This window comes from Podarcis tiliguerta, assembly GCF_965153285.1.
Source record: "Podarcis tiliguerta genome assembly, chromosome: 9".
Taxonomy (NCBI): domain Eukaryota; kingdom Metazoa; phylum Chordata; class Lepidosauria; order Squamata; family Lacertidae; genus Podarcis; species Podarcis tiliguerta.
This window is the reverse complement of record NC_139542.1, coordinates 43,910,790-43,930,416: the sequence shown is the minus strand read 5'-3', so window position 1 is coordinate 43,930,416 and position 19,627 is coordinate 43,910,790. Positions and strand designations below refer to the sequence as shown.

Here is a 19,627-nt window from a genome sequence, read left to right as displayed (position 1 = left end):
TTTGTGGTCTAGAATTACTTACCAGAACACATCAGTTTTAATCTGATCTAGATTATGACTAATGAAAGATCACATCAGACAATTAATAGGCAAGACAGTTATTTTCAACCAGGCAGACTTTTTACACCAGCAGTTTCAGACAATGGGCTTTTTTTTAATGTAATGCTATTCTGTTATGTTAACTGCATGTGGAAGTTATACATTTTACAGGAATGTAAGTGCTAAAAAGTAGAATAATTCAGTAAAATATTGAGAAAATTGATGAAGTGAGCAGGCTCTCCAAGAATAAGAATGCACAAAGGGTTCAAGGACTGCTACTTTTCTTCAGCAACAACCAGTGCGAAGGATGCTTGCTAGTTATTTGTGCAGTAATTACAGACAAAGTTGTCACTTATTTTAAATTCTAGATTTAAATTCCAACCAACTTGAGCCTGGGTTCACGGCAGGAAATAATATGGAAGATAACCTATATGAAGAATCCAAATAAAATCAAAACAAAATAAAAGTATAGCTGGCACTGGAAGTTTCAATCTGCACCAGCTTGTTCTCAAATAGCAGCAGATCATGCAAATAAAAAAAATTGTCCCATAATTATATTTGCTGGTGCTTTTCCAGCAAAAGGTGCTTCTTTTTGGGTTGGATGGCAGCCACTGAATCTCTCTTCTACTTTCATAACCACCCTAACCTGTCAAGAAAGAAGAATCACATGCAAGTCCATGGGTCAGGTTGCAACAACATCCTTCTTGATAATCACTTCACTTCTAAACTACTTCTTTTTTCCTCATATTTCTTTTTTAGTTCTTAATTGTATCTAGACTTTTTTTGGCATTTCCCCTCCCTGTAGCTATGAATGTCACAGAAGTCTAAAAGTCATCTTTTTTCCACAGGTTTTTTAATTATTTGTTTCATTTTTATTATATTGCACAATTGTTTAAATAGTATTATCCTATAAGCGGTTAATCGCTACAATGGTACCTCAAGTTGCAAACCCTTGGGTTACAAACATCTGGAGTTACAGACTCTGCTAACCCGGAAGTAGTACCTCGGATTAAGAACTTTACCTCAGGATAAGAACATAAATCGCGCGCTGGTAGTGCGGTGGCAGTGGGAGGCCCCATAGGCTAAAGTGGTGCTTCAGGTTAAGAACAGTTTCAGGTTAAGAATGGACCTCCAGAACGAATTAAGTTCTTAACCCGAGGTACCACTGTATTATATTTGCAGCCCCCCTGAAGAAGCGCACTTTGAAATGCATTGTGCAAATACAATCTTTTCTGGCCTGCACATTTAATATTAATACTTGCGGGGCGGGGGGAGCACTGCAGGGAGACAGACAGACAGACTAGTTCGAAACAAAAACACTATCATTTTCTCATCATCCTCCATGATGAGCTGAAGGGCAACTGTCTGAAGCAGAGAGGCTTCTTACTTGTGGAGAGGCTCCCTAAATAACTTTAGAGTCCTAATTTTTCAGGATTCTAAAATGTGTGCGGACTTCCGATGGTCTCCCTCCATCTTGTGAAGAGCAAGGACGACAACAACATACGGGGCCAAGTTCACTCATATCCACAGACACCCCCCTCACGTTTTCACTTAACACGGCATTATAAGGTCTGAATACAGCATCATTCTGTTTATTGCAACAAACATTCTGCAACGTTCTGTAGGCCTCTCCTTGAAAGAAAGGGCCAGCTGGTTCAGCACAAAACACTGCACCTCCCAGGTTCCCCTTTAACCGAAATCCAAAGCCAAAACTGCTAGGCAAGAGCATCAAATACTCATTACTATTCCGAAGCTCTTGAAGGCCAAATAGGTAATAGACTGCATGCTTTCAAGGTTGCAGCCCTGCAGTCAATCCCACTAAACTCAGCTGGGACTTATAGAACTACAGATGTATAGAACTGGGCTGTAAATGTAGCCCTATGCCAGCATTGCAATTCCAGTACAAATAAATCACATGTGGGTGGGGGGTATGAGCACCGTAGCTTTGTCCCCCCCCCAAAAAAAACCCACCACCCTCAGTCACCTTCCATGAGTTGGCTGTGGGGAGCATTTTGTATCTGTGGAGGGTTCATACACATTTTTGAAACATTCATGGGGGCATATTTGGAGTGCGACTTGCCAGTGCCCCACCTCATGTGATTACTTTTACTAGAATTGTTAATATCTGCATAGGATTTGAGTTATACCAAAAACGAGACACTGCAGCTTTGATTTTTAACTGTGATCTTTGTCTCCTCTTTTCCTTTGTCAAGTTCTAGGAAGCAGACATTTTCATTAAGCTATTTTAACATAATTAAGTTGTCACTACCAGAGATTCAAAGCAACAATAAAGACATTAGAGCAAGACAGCATAACATGCCCACAGCAATGATACTATACACTGATATAGAAAAGTTATTTAACTGAAACAAATCAGACTTGTGTTCCACATTCAACCATGGTCCTGTCTGTAGTAAAACAAGTTCCAGGTTTTAAATGACCATGAATTCAATAGTGACACAGTAGATCTGAAAAGTATGTTGGTAAAGAAAAACGTTTTGAGGCAGAATTTTTTGTCTTTTTCAGGACTCCTGTTAGAAACCTGAGACAATCCAGTTTCCACAGCGAAGTCCCAAGTAAAACAATAGATGCTATCAGATCACAGTTGTAAAAGCTCTGTGTATACACACACACACACACACACACACTTTAAAGTCTGTAATAGAAGTAATGGGGGTGTGTGGAAAAACTTGCTGACATTTAAAAATTAAGCAAGCTGAGAAATTATGGCTGCATTTTACCAGTTCCTCAGCTGCCTTGACAACTTGATAATTGGAGGAGACATTCCCACAGAAACCAAGAGCAGAACTTCACATTACTGGAGACGTCCCTTGCTGTTGCTGGCGGGAGTGAAGGAAATGGACATGACGCCACCATGTCACGGGGAAAGTGCTATAATGTGTTATAGTGGTTTGGGGGACAATATGATGTGGGGGTGCTGTATTTGGTGGCAAGCCCTGCCATCTCATAGGACATGTGCTTCTGCAGATAGAGCCACTTGAGGCATTACACAGAAGCTGTGACAGCAAATACAAGTCATACTGGTGTCTCTCATACGTAACAGTCACAGCTGTGTCTACTTGGTCCTTGATGCTCTGCTATAGCTGTAGACTCAAGTTAATGGTGCAACCATATGGCCAGGGGAGGCTGCATACATCTTTTCTGACATGATACTGATGAGGTGGGAAAGAGGGAGCCTAATGTGGAGCCTAATGTGTGGAGGACACACACACAATCTGTTCTGCCGATGAGGGAACAACTTCACATGTGGCCATCAGCCACATCAAATTGCATCATAGAAATGGGACTTTGAGGAAGCTTCAACAGTGTGTGAAGGGCACAATACACGCACACACATTTTGGTACTTCCAGAAAAGGGTGAGGGGGAGAGTGGCATGAGCACAAAATAGTAGGAAGATTTCACACAACTTTCCGAAATGGAGATTTGCCGGTTTGGAAACTCAAGAGGGCAAACCCTCTACATAGTCACTTGTTCACCCAACCTTCTTACTATTTCTGCCCTAGAAAATGGCTTCCTCCTGCAGGAAGCTTGGCTTGAAGACTTCTGTTATTGCATTTGTTTCTTAACAGGGATTTATTTTACATTATAAAATGCTTCGTTGGGCTCTAAGGTCCTCCTGTTCAAACTCCTGTTTCAGTCACAATTTTTTTACGTCGACACATCCAGACCTCCGGTTGTGTCCAGGGCCCACTAAAGCCATTTTGCTGCCATGATAAATCTTAAATTTGTTCTCCATTCTCGTACTGCACGAGAGAGGAGCAATCATTACACCAGTGGGAGAGAGGAAGGGTATTTACAAGCTTCTTACCAAGATAAAATAGGACTCATTTGTTGGCAATGTGTTGGTTTTTTTAAAAGTTGAGGTGGTAGTGGTGGAATTTGATCAAGGAGCTGTATATACTGGAATTTCATGAAATCACTACTCTGAAAATAAAGCCTGTCATTTCTGTAGGAGCACAGCAAGCAATTATATAGACAAGCTGGCTCCCGCAGCTGACACCCAAAAGGCAAGTAAACTGTAAAATATATTCTCTTTTATCAGGGAAGGAAAAGTCTGCTGTTTAAATAATTTATCTACAGAAGTCTCCAGCCTTATTCTTTAGCCTCCTATTTCCTACCCTTCTTTTCCCCCCTCCTTGATTATCTTAAAATGCTGAATCAGCTCCCCAAGCTATTTTGCCTGTTCGGATTTCTTTATCGGGCAGCAACCTTGTTGTTCTTCAGCCTAATCTATTAGTTGAACCATTCCCCTTCCTAGAGGAAAAGCCCTAGGGCTTCAGTTCCACTGTGCATGAAAAGGCTCTCCAAAGAAATCCAAAGAGCTCAACTGAAGACAGCGTATGTAACAGGGAAAAAATGGTAGGAAGAAACTGTCTCATGAAATTCAATATACTGCAGGCATGTCTATCTCTTCTGCCTCACACTCCACATTGTCGTCAGAGCAGGATGCTGTTTTGCCGCTGCCCCTGCCTCAAATTTGGGCCAGTATGGGGAACAGAAGGAAGCTGCAAGCCCCATTCAGGCTTTCTGAACTCAGGGGCTCTCCACTGCACAAGGGGTTCACTGCACTGGTTAGCTCTGCCCCCTCTGCCTCATCACTGCTGCTGTTCCCACAACCCCTCTGCATGTTGGGAGCTGAACATCCCTGAGCCTGCTCTCCTCATGTAAAATTCCTTCAGAACTGTTAAGGAAGCTGAATCGAGCCGAGCTGGCTCGTCGCTGAAATTTAGCTTCCGACACGCAGCGGGATGCAGGAGGGGCAATGCTGATACAATGGTACTGTGTGATGTTGAATAAGCTGGAGATTATTACGGAAAGAGTGGAATCAACACCATTAGACTGCTTCAGGTGACCTCAGAGTTATCTTTAAAATGACAAAAATAAATTAGCGGCCTAACCAATTTGCTGCAAGCCTCTGGATTCTGTTAGTGTTATTTCTGAACTACAAATAGAGTTGGTGTATTTTCTTCCCAGGTGTCCTATAATGAGGCTTCCATGCTGTTACATTAGCTTCTGCTTTTCTGCAGCTAGGCCCTCTCCCCCCTATGTATAGTCATGCAAAGGATGCACTCTACATCTGTTGCCTCCTTCTTATGTTACCTTTGCATCTTGGGAACCATTCAAGCGTGGCTCCTTCCTACAGCGTGGAGCCCACAGCCACACGGGAGAGGAGCCCACACAGTGCCTTGACTTCAGGGTTTCTCCCCCCAGAAACTAGCACAGCTGCAACATTTAGGAACTGTTCCAGCACAGCTCCTTTCCTGCTGTTAGGGGTGCAGGATGCTTAGACCCTGCTGACATAAAAACCCTCTTCACGTTCAAGATATTGAGTTTTGTTTAGGGCTCATTACTAGAGCTGGAAGACTGGAATACAGCTCAAAGGGGGACATTAGTAGTTTTGCAAATATACGCCCCCAAACCAGAAAACAACTTTTTAAAAGGGTGGTTTTTTGGTATGTGTGTGTCCAATGCCTTCAACCCTGTGTTCTGAAAGATTTTCTGTTCAGCAATTCCCCAATCGCAGCCCAAAAGAAAAGAAAAAGATACTGAGTACAGCATTTTTGAACACCAACAAGACAATTGCTTTAAAGAAATTCAATATACTTTGTGGCTGCTTCCAGACAGCTGAGTAATGGCCAAAGCATCAACAGCTGGCAAATGATTCTGCAGGTTTTCTTGCCTCCTTCCTAAAACAGACTGCTCTTTGAAGGAGTCAATCAGCATAAAGTCAAAATGTCAAAATAACCGTAGCACTGAGCAGGTAACTTGACAAACTGTGATGTTGGCCTTAAGTAATTTGACTGGCTATTAATTCTCAAAACAGTCTGAAGAGATTTGTGATGCAGGCTGATTTCCGTCTAGACAGAGAAAAGAGTGTAAAACACATTAGCCAGATACAAGTTTGCAATGACAAGAAAAACCTGTTTCATAAGCGCTCAGCTGCCTGAATCCACAAAGCATAGCTCCCCCCCACTCTTGACCTCACCGTGCCTGACCTATAAGTATGCAGCAACTGGCCATCCTGGGATTTTTGCTGTTGTTGTTCTGACTGTTGGGGATTAGCAGATGCACAGATAAAAGCTGTCCTCTTTGATTTCCTGTTCTATTTATTGCACCAGTAATTTTAACGTAGGAAGAAAATACTTTAGGAACGGAGACAGACAATGGAGTGTTTCATGTGAAGTGTAACACTCCTGCAAGCATCTGTATTTTAATTGGCTGCAATTCTTCTGAAGCCCTTGCCTGAAGGACAGGCTCCTGAAGCTGAGCCAGTTTGCACTCTCATCCCCTCATGTCCCCATAGTTATACTTATAGTTGGCAGCAGTGACTGAGGAACCTGCTACGAGGTGCCCTATGTTTCCGCCTGCTCCTCTGAGCCACTCACAGTCTTATTTCAAACATTTATTTCATCTACTCTGGCCTGCTGGGCATTTCCAGTAAAGAACTCCACCACTGTATACTGGCTTATTCAATCAGTGATTCAGTGGCTAATGCATATGAGAAGTCCCAGGTTCAACCCCAGGTAGGGCTGGGGAAAATCCCATTTGAAACCCTGCTTTCAATTGCTGTAGACCATATTGAGCTCGTTGGATTCTCTATTCCTAAAGTTCATTTGCTTCAAGACCTCTGACTTCTTCTTTGCTCAACTACTCTACTTTGTGATCCTCCATTATCAACCCAGACCAGCAAGGGGGAACCTGTGGCCCTCCAAGGCCCGTTGTCCCAGCCTGCATGGCTAATGCATCAGGGACAATGGGAGCTGCAATGTATCAACATCCGGAAGGTCGCAAGCTTGCCTTCCCTGGTTTAGACTCTCCTACCATCAGTTCCATACCTTTATCATGGAAGATAAAGAAAACCATGGCTCCTAGTTACAATGGCTATGTGCTGCCTCCATTTTGCTGGGAATAATAGGGAAGGAAAGAGCTGTTTGCTCTTGTGTCCTGTTGTGGGCTTCCCAGAAGTATGTGACTGGCCACTGTGGGATACAGGATGCTGCACCAGACGGACGTTTGTTCTGATCTAGGAAGGCTCTTCTCGTGTCCTACCTCACATCCCACCTTACAACCGAAAACACTGCTACAAAACTGAAATGTGACATGACTGGGTGGGGATCCACCTCTTTGCAACTCTTTGATCTAGAGGGGACGGAAGGAACAGATTAAATGCTGCCAGTCTCATAGCTCTGATCTTGGAGCACCTGACTGAAGCTTCCCTTGTGAAATTGCTTGGGGATTTGTCCAGAGATGGCTGGTGGGGGAGTTGAACTATTAATAATGCTTAACATCTGTACAGAACTTTCAGGCTAACAGAGCACCTTCTATGCAACAACTGCAGAAAGCATTATAAACAAAGGGAGATAAAAGTGGGGAAACAAGCTCCTTCCATTTGCATTTTTAGACTGGCTGAATTCTGCCCTAATATACTAAAAGGAATGCTGAACTAGGCTTTAAAAAAAACCAAGGGTGGATAGGCTTACATTTTATTTAGCACATATTTGAGAAGAGGAAATCTAACATTTAGTAGTCTTATACTAATGAAAACATGCCAGTAGTTTCGGGGGTTGAATTGTGACGATTAAGCAACTTGCAAGGTAATGCAATTTTCTGAGAGCAAGTTCTTTGAAAAGGCTCACTCCACTGGGCCTCCCCACATTGGTCTGGATGGGATTTGCTGTTTCACTAATAACAAAACTGATGTAAAGTACAGAGTAGCAGGGTCTGAAGTCTGCGATAAAGAATGTCTTGGAGGCGGTTTCATGTTACCAGTCCCTTGCAGAAACATTACACTATTTACCTTCAATCCACACACACAAAGAATAAGCAAACAAAGATGGTTCTTTCACAAGATGCTTACCAGGTTCAGCGGCAGATCGTGGCTCTGCACATCACATCATCCAAAGAAAGAACATGGAATAGGAGGGGAAAGAAGAAAATGCATTAGAAAACCATTACATATACAATGGTCAAGGCTTTATGGCAAGGATGGGGACCTGTAGCCCTCTAATGTTGTTGGGTTCCAACTTAGAATACAGTGTTAAGTGGTACACAAATTGTTGCGGGGGGGGGGGGGGAGGAAAGGAAATCCCATCAGCCTGTCTGGCCAATGATGAGGGATGAAAGGAGCTGGAGTCCAAACAACATCCGGAGGAGCCACAGGTCTCCCACTCCTGTTTTACAGAAGGGTAATATTTGATAACAAATTTAACTATTATTGTTGTTTAGTCGTTTAGTCATGTCCGACTCTTCGTGACCCCATGGACCAGAGCACGCCAGGCACTCCTGTCTCCCACTGCCTCCCGCAGCTTGGTCAGACTCATGTTTGTAGCTTCAAGAAATTTAACTATTACTCATCGAGTAATCTGATAGATACAGGTAGAGGGTAAGGGAATACTATAATGAAATGTCGAGCCTAAGAAGTAATTGTGCAAACTAAAACATACCTGAGGCATATACTCTCCCGTTTGTTTTTATACTGCAGGGATCTGAACCAACAATTAATCTGCCACTTACTTTTTTGAAGAATTCGGAAATCTGGAGAATCTTGTATTTCGGTTCCTTGCCGAGACCAAATGACATGCAAAGGAAGTGCTCCTCTCACTCTGCACTCAAGCACAACAACTTGTCCTTCACTTGCTGTTGAATCTTGTAGCTCCTGTTAAATTTGATAAATGGATTATTTGAACCTCCAACCCCAAATATATATATTTTAAAAAGCTTAGACCCTGTCAGCAGACAAACTACCTGCAGATAATTACAGCAATGCATATGCTATTTTCCATTCTTACTTTATTTAATGGTGCCACAGCAATTAATTTGAGTAAATTCTTATTTTGGAAATTTGAATTACAGCCATGCTGGCAGCAGAAAGAACTCTCTCTGTTCCACAAGACATTTTAAAAATTATTTTGGAGTGTGTGTGTGTGTGTGTGTATATATATATATAGAGAGAGAGAGAGAGAGAGAGTTTTTGATATGCTAAGATAGGGATGAACTCATCCTCATGCAGTCATGGAACATGTGCAATCAAAACTGATAAAATGTTGGGCACAATCCATCTGGGAGAAGGTGGAAGCTGTACAAGCACACAGTATTCATTTCAGTAGCACTTGCACAAGAGAATTGTAATGTGAATTTATTCTCAGTTACACTGAAGGTGTGAGCCATATGATGGTTTTTTAATGCCTACAGTGATACTTTGAGAAATGATTAAAAGAGAAGTGAATGAAAAAATATATATAACTCTGCCTCTTTTGTATAGCAAAGAATAGAAAGTAATCATTACAGAAAAAAATGTCTTCGCTAGAAATCCATTACTATCCTACAATAAAGGAACCCATCTTTATTCAGCAGGTTTAATAGGATTGAAATTATATTTGCACTATTTATTTTTTTTTGCTGTTTCATCCCAAAACCATAGAATTAGCATTTCAGTGGAAAAAACAGACCTTTGTAAAAATAGGTGCAGCATTACTAGGTTTTGATCCATCTAATCTGCAGAGGTATGAAGTAGGACTTTGGACCTGGAAAACAGTTAAACCCAGAAATTTGCAAACCATCAGCACCATTAGTAATAGAATTCCTGCACTGATATATCCTTATCTCACTTACACATTTACTAATAAAGTATACCTATACCTACTACGTCAGGATTCTTTTTTGTTCGTGTCTGATTCTGTAAACAGTCCCAGTCCCCTGCCCCCACCATACTGAACACTTATAATAAAGAAAGCAAGTATATTGAGAACCAAATTTTGCAACTACTGCCATTTAACATTGAATTAACTCTGTCACCCAGGCAACTTTAATAAAAAGGCAGTCAATGACATTTCACATACAGAAATTGTGTCTAAGAGAAGTCCAAGGTAGGCAGGATGAGAGTAGTCATTTTATCTGCAAAGTCCCGTGCAAACATGTCACAGCGTGCTACCAAGAACTTGAGTCAACTTTTGATGTCTTGGAACTGAGACATCTACATACCTGCAGATTAGGCACAGAAATAGGCTGGATGACTGCTGTAGTGATGCCAGCCTTTGGAGCAGAAGATCCTATCGTTAAAGAAACAGAAGTACTTTTCTTCTGGGCCCTAGATAAGTCAAACAAGTAGTAGTCAGTTAATCTTGCCATAAAATGCTTCCCTTTCACATGTTTATTTTGGGTGAAGCACAACCTATTTCTGAGGAACAGTTGAGTTTCTGGTAGGCTGTGACTTGCTGAAGGCCACCCAAAGTCTGCCATGATCAGGGATTTTAACCAGTGAAGAGAAGCACATCCACTTTTCCAGTACAGGAGAAAAGAGTTATAAAACGAATCTTTAACCCTAATGTTTTATTACAAAATTGCAAAACGTTCTATTCAGAGAATCTTTGGGGTCTTTTGCCATGGGGGGCGGGGAATGCAGGTAGTTCAACAGGGATATTTCCAATGCACTCAGAAATCTGCCCTCAATATTTGATGCATTTCATCTTCGTGTATATACACTCAGTTACAAAGCCTAATAAAAGTAAGGGCATGTGTTCACTAAAGGTTTACAAATGATTCATTGCTATGTCTCAATTTCAGATGGACCAGAATGGCAGGCATAGCTTTAAAAGGTGATAACTATCTGTGAAAAGTACATGGTAAAAAAATACATGCAGCAGTATGAACATGTACTTCACTGCTTCTGCAAAACAATGTACAGGCAGCAAAGGCTTTCTAAATGGAGACTCTGAACCAGAATCTGTATCTGTGCTGCCCCATGTTTAACGTGCAGTGCAATATTTTAACAGGATCTGATCATTAATTAACACTGGTTAGTCTTTCCCCCCCACGGAATGACTGCAAGAGGTGAAGCAGAACAACTTTGCAATAATCTTCCCCAAGCGTCCTAGAAACAAAGTGTATAATTAAGTTTTGCTATGTAAACTTACTGTGGCATGGCTCCAGATTTTGATCTGAAAACCTCACTGTCAGAATCAGAAGAGCTGGCACCTACAGGGGATGGAAAGGGGTATGTTCAAGGATGATGGATGCTATCATGGAGTCTAGAACACTTCAAAACAAAACAAACATTTTTAAAACAAAACAAAACAAAACAAAACCGAACTCCCATCACTGTTGCATTATGCTTAAAACTACTAAATGATAATGAGCCTCATTCCAGATGGGTCTAGACCAGGCATAGGCAAACTTGGCCCTCCAGATGTTTTGTGACTACAACTCCCATAATCCCTAGCTAACAGGACCAGTGGTCAGGGATGATGAGAGTTGTAGTCTCAAAACATCTGGAGGCATGAGTTTGCCTATGCCTGGGCTAGACTCTTGGAACCAATGGCATCTAAAGCATAATGTTTTCACTTCTTTTCCTGTTTGTGACCTTCAGTTGATGCTCTCTCTTACCTTCAACAAACAGTTCTGCTGATGTAGAATCAGAACCAACAGAATTTGAGGCCAGGCAACAGTAGCGCCCTGTGTCGTCTTCAAAGGCTTCTGCTATAATTAGCGTATGGAGCCCTCCACTTTCACAACAGATCTGAATATCGGGAGAATTTTGCAGTTCTTTGCCCTCGCAGAACCACCTGTGATTAATACACCATAGAAAGGGGAAACACAGAACAAGGTCAGGAAAGGAGGAGCGCTTTTCAATATTTATATTATAAAACTGCTACAATCGTAGATGATTAAAATGAGAAAAGATTAGTTCACAGACAATATCAGCGGCAGAAATACTGCTGTTTTTAAGAATCATCTCACAGAAAACTCTTTATAGTGAAATATGAAAAGAAAACAGAATGTCAGTCGACAGTTTGCTAAAGGCACATTGGGAAGGCATTTCCTAAAGTATGCCTTGTTACAGCAAACACAGTCCTTTTCCATATGTTGCTATTACCATGTTCAATAACTCTGTGGGGGTGGGAGGGTGGGGAAGCCGGTAATCTACATGCATTCATTGCAAAGTCTGAAAGAAACACGCATGCAAAGGGCTCTACCCGTGCAACTGGAAACCCTGAAAAAGCAGGCTGCAATTACTCTGCAGAGATCAGATGGTGATGGAGCCTATACTGTCTCCCTCCATCCCTCCCCAAACATTTAATGAACAGGGGAATCTTTAAAAAGGGAATCTATTGCTAGGAGCCATTCTGATAAGAGGCTTCTCTTGACAACAGGCAGATCCAGATGGTACAGAGCATCACTCTCCTTCATTGCAGGTTTTTAAGCAGAGGTTGGGTGGCCATCTGTCAGGGATTCTTTAGTTGCGAATCCTGAATTGAAGGGGGTTGGACTAGATGCCCCTAGGCAGAGGCATCCCCCCACATCCTGCTTCCTCCACCAGCGCCCCTAGGGGATCCTTCCAACTCTACAATTCTATGATTCTGGCATTTAAGCCCCCAGAGTAAAAAACAAAACACCCCACCATATACTCTGTTTTGGAAATGCTACAGGAGGCCCATGGAGCCTGATACAAAAATATGCTTGCATTGCATACCAGTGGGTTGATCATTTTGACCGCACAATAATCAGACATGTGAAGGTGTCCTTGCCAATCAATCATGGATTAAGTTAACTGATACATGGCTGTTCTTTTGATCAAACAATGCCTGCCCTCACAAGCAACAGTGGACTAGCTGTGCCAATCAGGTTTTGTTCAACTGATATTGCTTCAGGCACAATCTTTATCTTATCCCATACCCCACAATACACCGTTCAGGGGCTGGTTGTAGTTGCAAGCGAATGCACAGTATTAATTTATGAGAAGCAGATTAACAAGTCCTACCTAGGGATTAGTCAAGCACTGGAATATAAGCAATAAACCATTTTTTCCTCAAACAACCCCACTCCTCCCTGAAGGCTAGAAAACTAGGGGCACATTAACTATACTTTTAAAAAAAAGTCACAGCCATAACCATTCCGAAAGATTTATCATGCCACAGGAATCTACAGTTTCAGAGTGCTTCGCAGTTATATACCACCCCAACCCAATGCTCTCAGATCCATAGAAAAAGAATGTACACGGATCCAGTTATTTTTATGGATGCTCAACTATGCACACCAAGTCTGGGTGTTAAAAATGGCCATAATCTCTTCATTTCAAGTGAATACTGATCGCTTTCACACATTACCATTTTTCTGTGCCATGAATACTAATACATGCGTAGGGGAGGAGAAATACTGGGTGAAGCAATTCTAAGAAACACAGGGACATTCTGTTTTGTTGAGATTTAAAAGGAACAACATCCTTCCAATGTAGCAGCTTTCATGCCCTCAGCCAGTAAGGTATGTAGTCATGTTGACCATTAACATTGTCCAGAACTTCAACTAGTAGTATTAATTCCCCCCCCCCACACACTTTTAAAGAGTAACTTGAATCAAGTAGAAAAGAGGTCACAAAGTCCTAAATCAGCTGCAAGCCATGGTAGGCAAGCAATCTTCTGAGTGTTTATACTATTCCACAATACAGTACACTTGTATTTCTCTTGCAGATACATAATTGACACAACCGTGTTGTATATTATACCCTCCATGCCCTGAATGTTTTAGAGGTTAACGCTCGCAGGATAGATCACATCACTCTGCAGATACCACTTCTCACACAAGACTTATAACTCATTTTCGGTGGACAGACCCTTCCTTTTCCAAACAAGAAGTAGTCTGGCAGATCGAATTTCACCCAGAGGCAACTATGTACTAACCGCTATGCTTTCTTTTGAAACAAAATGCAAGATTTACCTCTCCCGAATTCTTTGCCTTTTTACAACCATGCTTGGAATATCATACACAGATTTGGTTACCATACCTAAAAAAAGGATGCTGTTAGAGCCAGAAATGATCGACAGAAATGATCAAGAGACTGGCCCTATGAGGAAAGGTTGCAACTTTTAGTTTTAGTTTTAGTTTTGGGCAGGAGAAAAGCAAGTGAAGGGGGATATGACAAAGGTGTATAAAATTACCCGTTGTGAAGAAAATGGATTGAGAAAAGGTTTCCTCTCTCTCTGTACCTGAACCCAGGTCCATTCAGTGAAGCAGAATGGTAGGACACACATGACAGACAGAAGGAAGCACTTTTCACAAAACTCATAGATAAGTTGGATTTCACTATCAGATATAGCAATTGCCACCAACTTGGATAACTTTAAAAGGGGAGTAGGCCGCAGATCTACAGCACACGTTTAGAGCACAAGACTTTCTGCAAAGAACCCTGGGAACTGCCACTTGTTAATGGTGCTGGGAACTGTAACTCTGTGAGGGTGAAACTACAATAGCCGAGAGTTTTGATTGCACAGAATTGGAAAAGTGAGACCATACTATCAAAAAAAAGATTGGCTGATTAAATTGATGGAATATGCTGAGGTGGATAAACTGACAGGGCAGACAAGGGAAACAAAAATTTAGTAAAATATGGATATATTTAAACAATGCCTGAAAGACCACTGTGGAGAACTAAAATTTTTGACTGGTTTAGATTAACTCTTGTAATGAGAAACATTAAATAGTAGTGAAAAAGTTGGTTACCAGCAACCTAGATTTATCATGATATGCATTCAACCAAGAACTTTAAAAGACCCAAGTAAGGAGGAGAGGGAAGTCAGAGGTAATTAGAATATTAATGAATCAAATGATTAAGAATATATCTTTGTTTTTCTTTATTATGATTTAGAATTACATGTTCATCAACAAGAAACCAAAATTGTGGTTTCATGTTAATAAAGATGAATTGCATAAACAAAAACAACTACAATTTCCAGGAGTCTTTGGGGAAGTTGTGTGCTTCAAGTGTGCATTGTATGCACTTTAAATGTATGGTGGCATCTGCCCTCAAATGGCTACTAGTCACAATCACTATATAACACCTACAGTATCAAAGGAATTAATGAGAATTCCTAAACAGAAAACCACTGTTGAGCCCATGACCTGCTTGCAAGGCATCCCACAGGCATCTTGCTGGTCACCATGAAAACAGAATGATGGACCTGACAGGCTTTGGGTCTGATCAAGCTGCCCTTTTAAGTTCTTTTCTTGTTATGAATGATAGGACTTCATTTCACTATGCATTTAGAAATGAACCTCTCCATTCCTTACCTGCTGGATCAAGGGTGGATCCAGAATGTAGACATTTGGGTAAGTTTGAAATGTTTACAAACCTTTCTTGTACATGGTTAGTCCCAACCTATATTTGTACAAGATGGTCCAACGGCTTCCAGTTTCTTTTACAGAACTACTGCTGGCTGCTTTTAGAGACACTGTAAGGCAACCAGGGGCACAGTACAGGGGAAGAGATGGCTGCTTCCCCCAGTATATAAGGGCAGCCATCTTTTCCTTCATATAATTATCCAAGAAGGGTAGCACAACTTAATATTCAAAAGTGTTGTGCTTTTAGCAATAGCTTTGTTTAATAGACTTTGTTTAATAGCTTTGTTTAATAGACTGAATGACCCTTGGACCATTTCATAGGTTCTTGAAAACAAATGAAATCTCTTTACAAAAGTGTGCAGAATTTAAAGTATTTCCCCTTAAAAATCTGCATGGCATTGGAGTTGAACAGGCATGCGAGTCAACTCATTTGTAAGGGACATGGACCTAACCAATACTGTTTCATCTAACTCGAGTTATTACCAACACTCATTTGTATATGGGTTGAGGGCTTGTCTGGACCTGCTTTTCAGAGTGGACTAAGAATTTACTCGGCCACCACAAAGAATCTGTTCAGGGTGAAATAGTAAAAATTAGAATATTTACCAGGGGAGGGAAAATAAAACCCCAAGCAATCACAAAAAAGCTCCAGTCATGCCCCAATACCAGCCCGCCCTCAAATCCAGCTCTTAGAAGACTGATGTCTTGTAATGGGTGGTGCAATACACGCACCAGTTTTATTTGCCACACGATGCTCCTTTCAGATGTTCTACCATGTTGAACAGACATGCACTGGTGTGTTGGTGCTGTAGCACCAGGCTCCACCCCAAACCTGTATGTGTACGCACAAGTGTATGCATACAGCCTCAATCTTGGATACTGAAAGGAAGACGTGTCGGTTGGGGGTTACAGTCTACTGCCCCCACCTTTGGGTGCTCATTCCACATGATTAGAACGACTGAAAATGGCAAATGCATTGCAGTCCCATGGTATCCATTGTTGTTTATTAAAAGTACCTTATTAGTTACGCATTTCAAGTTACATCAGCCAAAGGGTGCTTTTTTATATGGCAAAGCTGTCCTTCGCCCAGTTCTGGTCCACAAACATCAAAGAAAATTGCCCACCAACACATTGTCATATGTTTTTCGTGAATACCGATGGCATGAAATCATCCCACCATCAGGCCAATTCGGATCAGGTTGGCCATGTGCAAGTTCCCAAACAGGAACTTCTACAAATAGAATGCCATATGACATGTTTGCCTTTCTTCGTATGAGGTTAACCAAACATAACATGTGCCTCAGCAAAAAATAACACTGTGAAATAATGTTTATTTTTATTCAAGATGGGTTCCACAATAGGGACGCTGCCTTCTCTAATCAATGCACAATAGGCTTATGCATGCAAAGTGACTCCCACTTATGCTAATGAAAAACTATGTACACAATTCCCCCTTGCAGGAGAAAGAATAAACCCTACATCCCTTAAGGCTAGGAAATGTTGATGATGGAACTAAAACACTGTACCATTCCTTTCTTGTAATTAAAATCCAACCAGCTCCTATTGTGCCCAGAGAGAACATATCACTTCTGCATGGAACTAATAAACTTCCTTTGTTTACTCAGTAGCCTCATTTGGCCTAGTTTTACAAATAGGTTCTGGAAACAAATGTATCCTGTGAGTTCAGCTGCCAGTATTTTTTGTGATCTGTCCGCTTCCCTGCGCTGCAGCGGAGACTCAAACCACAATTTGTAAACTGTCAAGAGCTTGGATTTTTATGAGATCTTCCCTGCTGAGCTTTTATTTTGATTATACAGAAAACAGAGAGATGCTGCATTGCATTTTAGATTATGTTATATGGGTTCATTTAGATAAATACATATTGCTAAAATGGGCTGTGGATCAGGTGAGAGACCCTGTTATTGAAGTGACTACTTGCAGGCTACAATGGTTGGAATTTTAAGTAAACCACTCTGGGCCTGGGCAATCTCTTGTCCAGAATGAGCAAAGACAAAGGAGAAACTTATTAGAAACATGCTAATCGCTTGCAGTGACACAGTTTCCAAGCAGAGCTTCATCACATTGCAGCAGCTAAGCAATCACGGTTAGCCTTTGATATATTAGAAAGTTAACCCGAGGAGTTACAAATTCAGAAGTTGTAATGCAAAGAGTCTTTTATAGTTCTTATTTCCCAACCATTGCAGAGACTAGTTCTTTATTCTGCATTAGATCTTGTTGGGAAGAGAAAAACAATGAACAATTGGTTATGACAAAAGGCAATCATTATGCTGCTAGCTGCAGATCTGGCTCTTCGAGATGATTAATGAAGGTGAGGGGTTCACACCCTTCAATGCTGCTCCTTTCAGTTTGAAGAAAGGGTGCTGGCTGCCATCCAGTCCACAATTACACGTGTTTCTATTGCACTGACATGCACACATAATTCTGGGCTAGGCTGCAACTTTCATTTGTGGCATTGCAAGATCCCTCCAGAACCAGAATGGTGTACAGTAGCCGTTTTCCTGCAAGAGAAAGCTTATGCTCTGTGCCAGCACTGCAGGATCATCTGCAATGTGTCAGAATACCACTGCAAGATGAAGCCCTTTCATTTCTTGCCTTGTCAAATACAATCATCCCACACTAAATCAGTGTGTTTCTGGACACACCTCATCTGTTATCCGTCAAGCCAGAAGTTGATGAAGACAGAATGTAAGGAACAAGAGGCAGAGAATATGCATGTTGAACTAAGCCAAATCGTGGAATGAATGTACAAACTCAGATTGTGAGAGCAGATTGTGGGTGCTTGGTTCCTCCCTGGTCCTTCTCTTGCTGCACTGAGCCATGCCAGCTTTCGAGTTTTATTCAAACTTGGGTTCATGGTTTAATTCTGCTGTACAAACCATGAGCTGAAAACCGCAGAACAAACCTTGGTTACGGCATGCAGTTATTCTGGAGAGAGGTAAAACCACTAGCTCAGGTTTGAATGACACACAAAGTCAAACCAGGACTTAGCTCTGCACAGAGCAGAATGACCGGGGAAGAAGAAAGCAGCTGTATTCTCTTCTCCAGGAGCCCATAAATTTGAGCTAAGCCATTGTTTGGCTTAGTATGGCATGCAACCCAGGCCATTGAGTCTGATCTTCTGCACCAAATAATAGACGGGAAATTTCCTTGTGTACCTAGAAGCATTTGGTAGAAGCATTACATGAAACCCCTCCCCACTGCCACCATCCAACACACAGCCAGGTCACCCCAGAGTGAGTTCTCTCCCTTAGTAGTCTAGGGTAGCCCAATTTTCTGTATTATCCTGCCAAATGGCAAAGCCAATTTCTTCATCCATCAAGTGCAGACATATGATTGAGACCAATCACATTCATCAAATGATATGTGAATGATCAAGTGACAGCAGTTTCACACAACCAAGAAAAATGCATGTGTTCGGGGTGGGTGGGTGAGGTTTGGTTGTTGGAAACATGGCCTCTCCCTGCATTTCACTCCTTCTTCCCCCAAAGCACACAAGAAAGCAATTGTTGCTTGTTCAGTATGCAGGACTCAAGCAGGATGATGCAATTTTCATCTCCATTGTCCCCTCCCTACTCATCACCTTCTCGCTGTTAACCAGATGACGGAATAATCTGGTGAGTGGAGGAGGGTGCGGCACTCCCACACCCTCAGCTGATGTGCACACATCAGCTAAGGAGGAGGCTGTGTGTCCTCCATGTGCATGAGGCAGGATGGCAATACTCCTGACCCTCAGAAGGTTGGCCATGCATGGAAGTGTCCCTTGGGGTAAAAAAAAAAGTTACCCCCCCCCCTGAAAGCATGTTCTAGTAATGCACCATAATCACAGTGCACAAGCTAACGAAAGTCTACATATCTCTCTTCCTATCATTATCTCTCCTACCCCATTACCTCCCTCCCAGGACCTTCATTGCCTGCAGGTCAAACATTGACACTTGAAAACACCGCTTGGTAGAGCTAAAATACATACAGCAAGCCACTTGAGTGAATAGATTCGAACATGCAGCCACTTTCATTGTGCCAAGATGTTTTTTGGTGGGGTCATGAAACTTGCCAAAGTTATGTGGGAAACAACTGTAACCACATGGAGCAGTCCCTGCCCCCCCCCCTGCATTTCAAGCAGCCATCATGCAATCATTTGTTTATCTTAATTGGTTAAGTGGAACCACCACAGAGACCAGGGATATATGGGTAGAATGGACCTTCCCCCACCCCAATTAAGATTCCATATACTAAAATTATTTCAATGGCCTAATCCTATGCAGCATAATGTGTCTCTCAACCCCCTGAAATCCAGAAGTCTAGACATACTGAAATCAACATAGGATTGCAGCCTCGGCATCTTAGTTTTAGTTTGGATTGTCAGAATGAGAGTAACGGTACCCATTTAGCAACCGGAGCTGATTGCAGCCCAATTATACAAATTTGTCTTTTTCT

The 19,627-nt window shown here is 41.8% G+C and overlaps 1 protein-coding gene across 8 annotated transcripts in view; it reads right to left on the bottom strand.

Annotated features, from left to right (window-relative positions):
- Positions 1 to 19,627, bottom strand: part of PALLD (palladin, cytoskeletal associated protein) — a 219,867-nt gene that overhangs the window by 120,998 nt on the left and 79,242 nt on the right. For all 8 annotated transcript variants that reach the window (XM_083457026.1, XM_083457030.1, XM_083457034.1 and 5 more), the window contains 6 exons: positions 11,444 to 11,622; positions 10,975 to 11,035; positions 10,043 to 10,148; positions 9,511 to 9,585; positions 8,576 to 8,717; positions 7,920 to 7,943 (listed from right to left, as the gene is read on the bottom strand). In XM_083457026.1, coding sequence (XP_083313152.1) covers positions 7,920 to 7,943; positions 8,576 to 8,717; positions 9,511 to 9,585; positions 10,043 to 10,148; positions 10,975 to 11,035; positions 11,444 to 11,622 — 587 coding nt within the window. The remainder of the gene's footprint in view (positions 1 to 7,919; positions 7,944 to 8,575; positions 8,718 to 9,510; positions 9,586 to 10,042; positions 10,149 to 10,974; positions 11,036 to 11,443; positions 11,623 to 19,627) is intronic.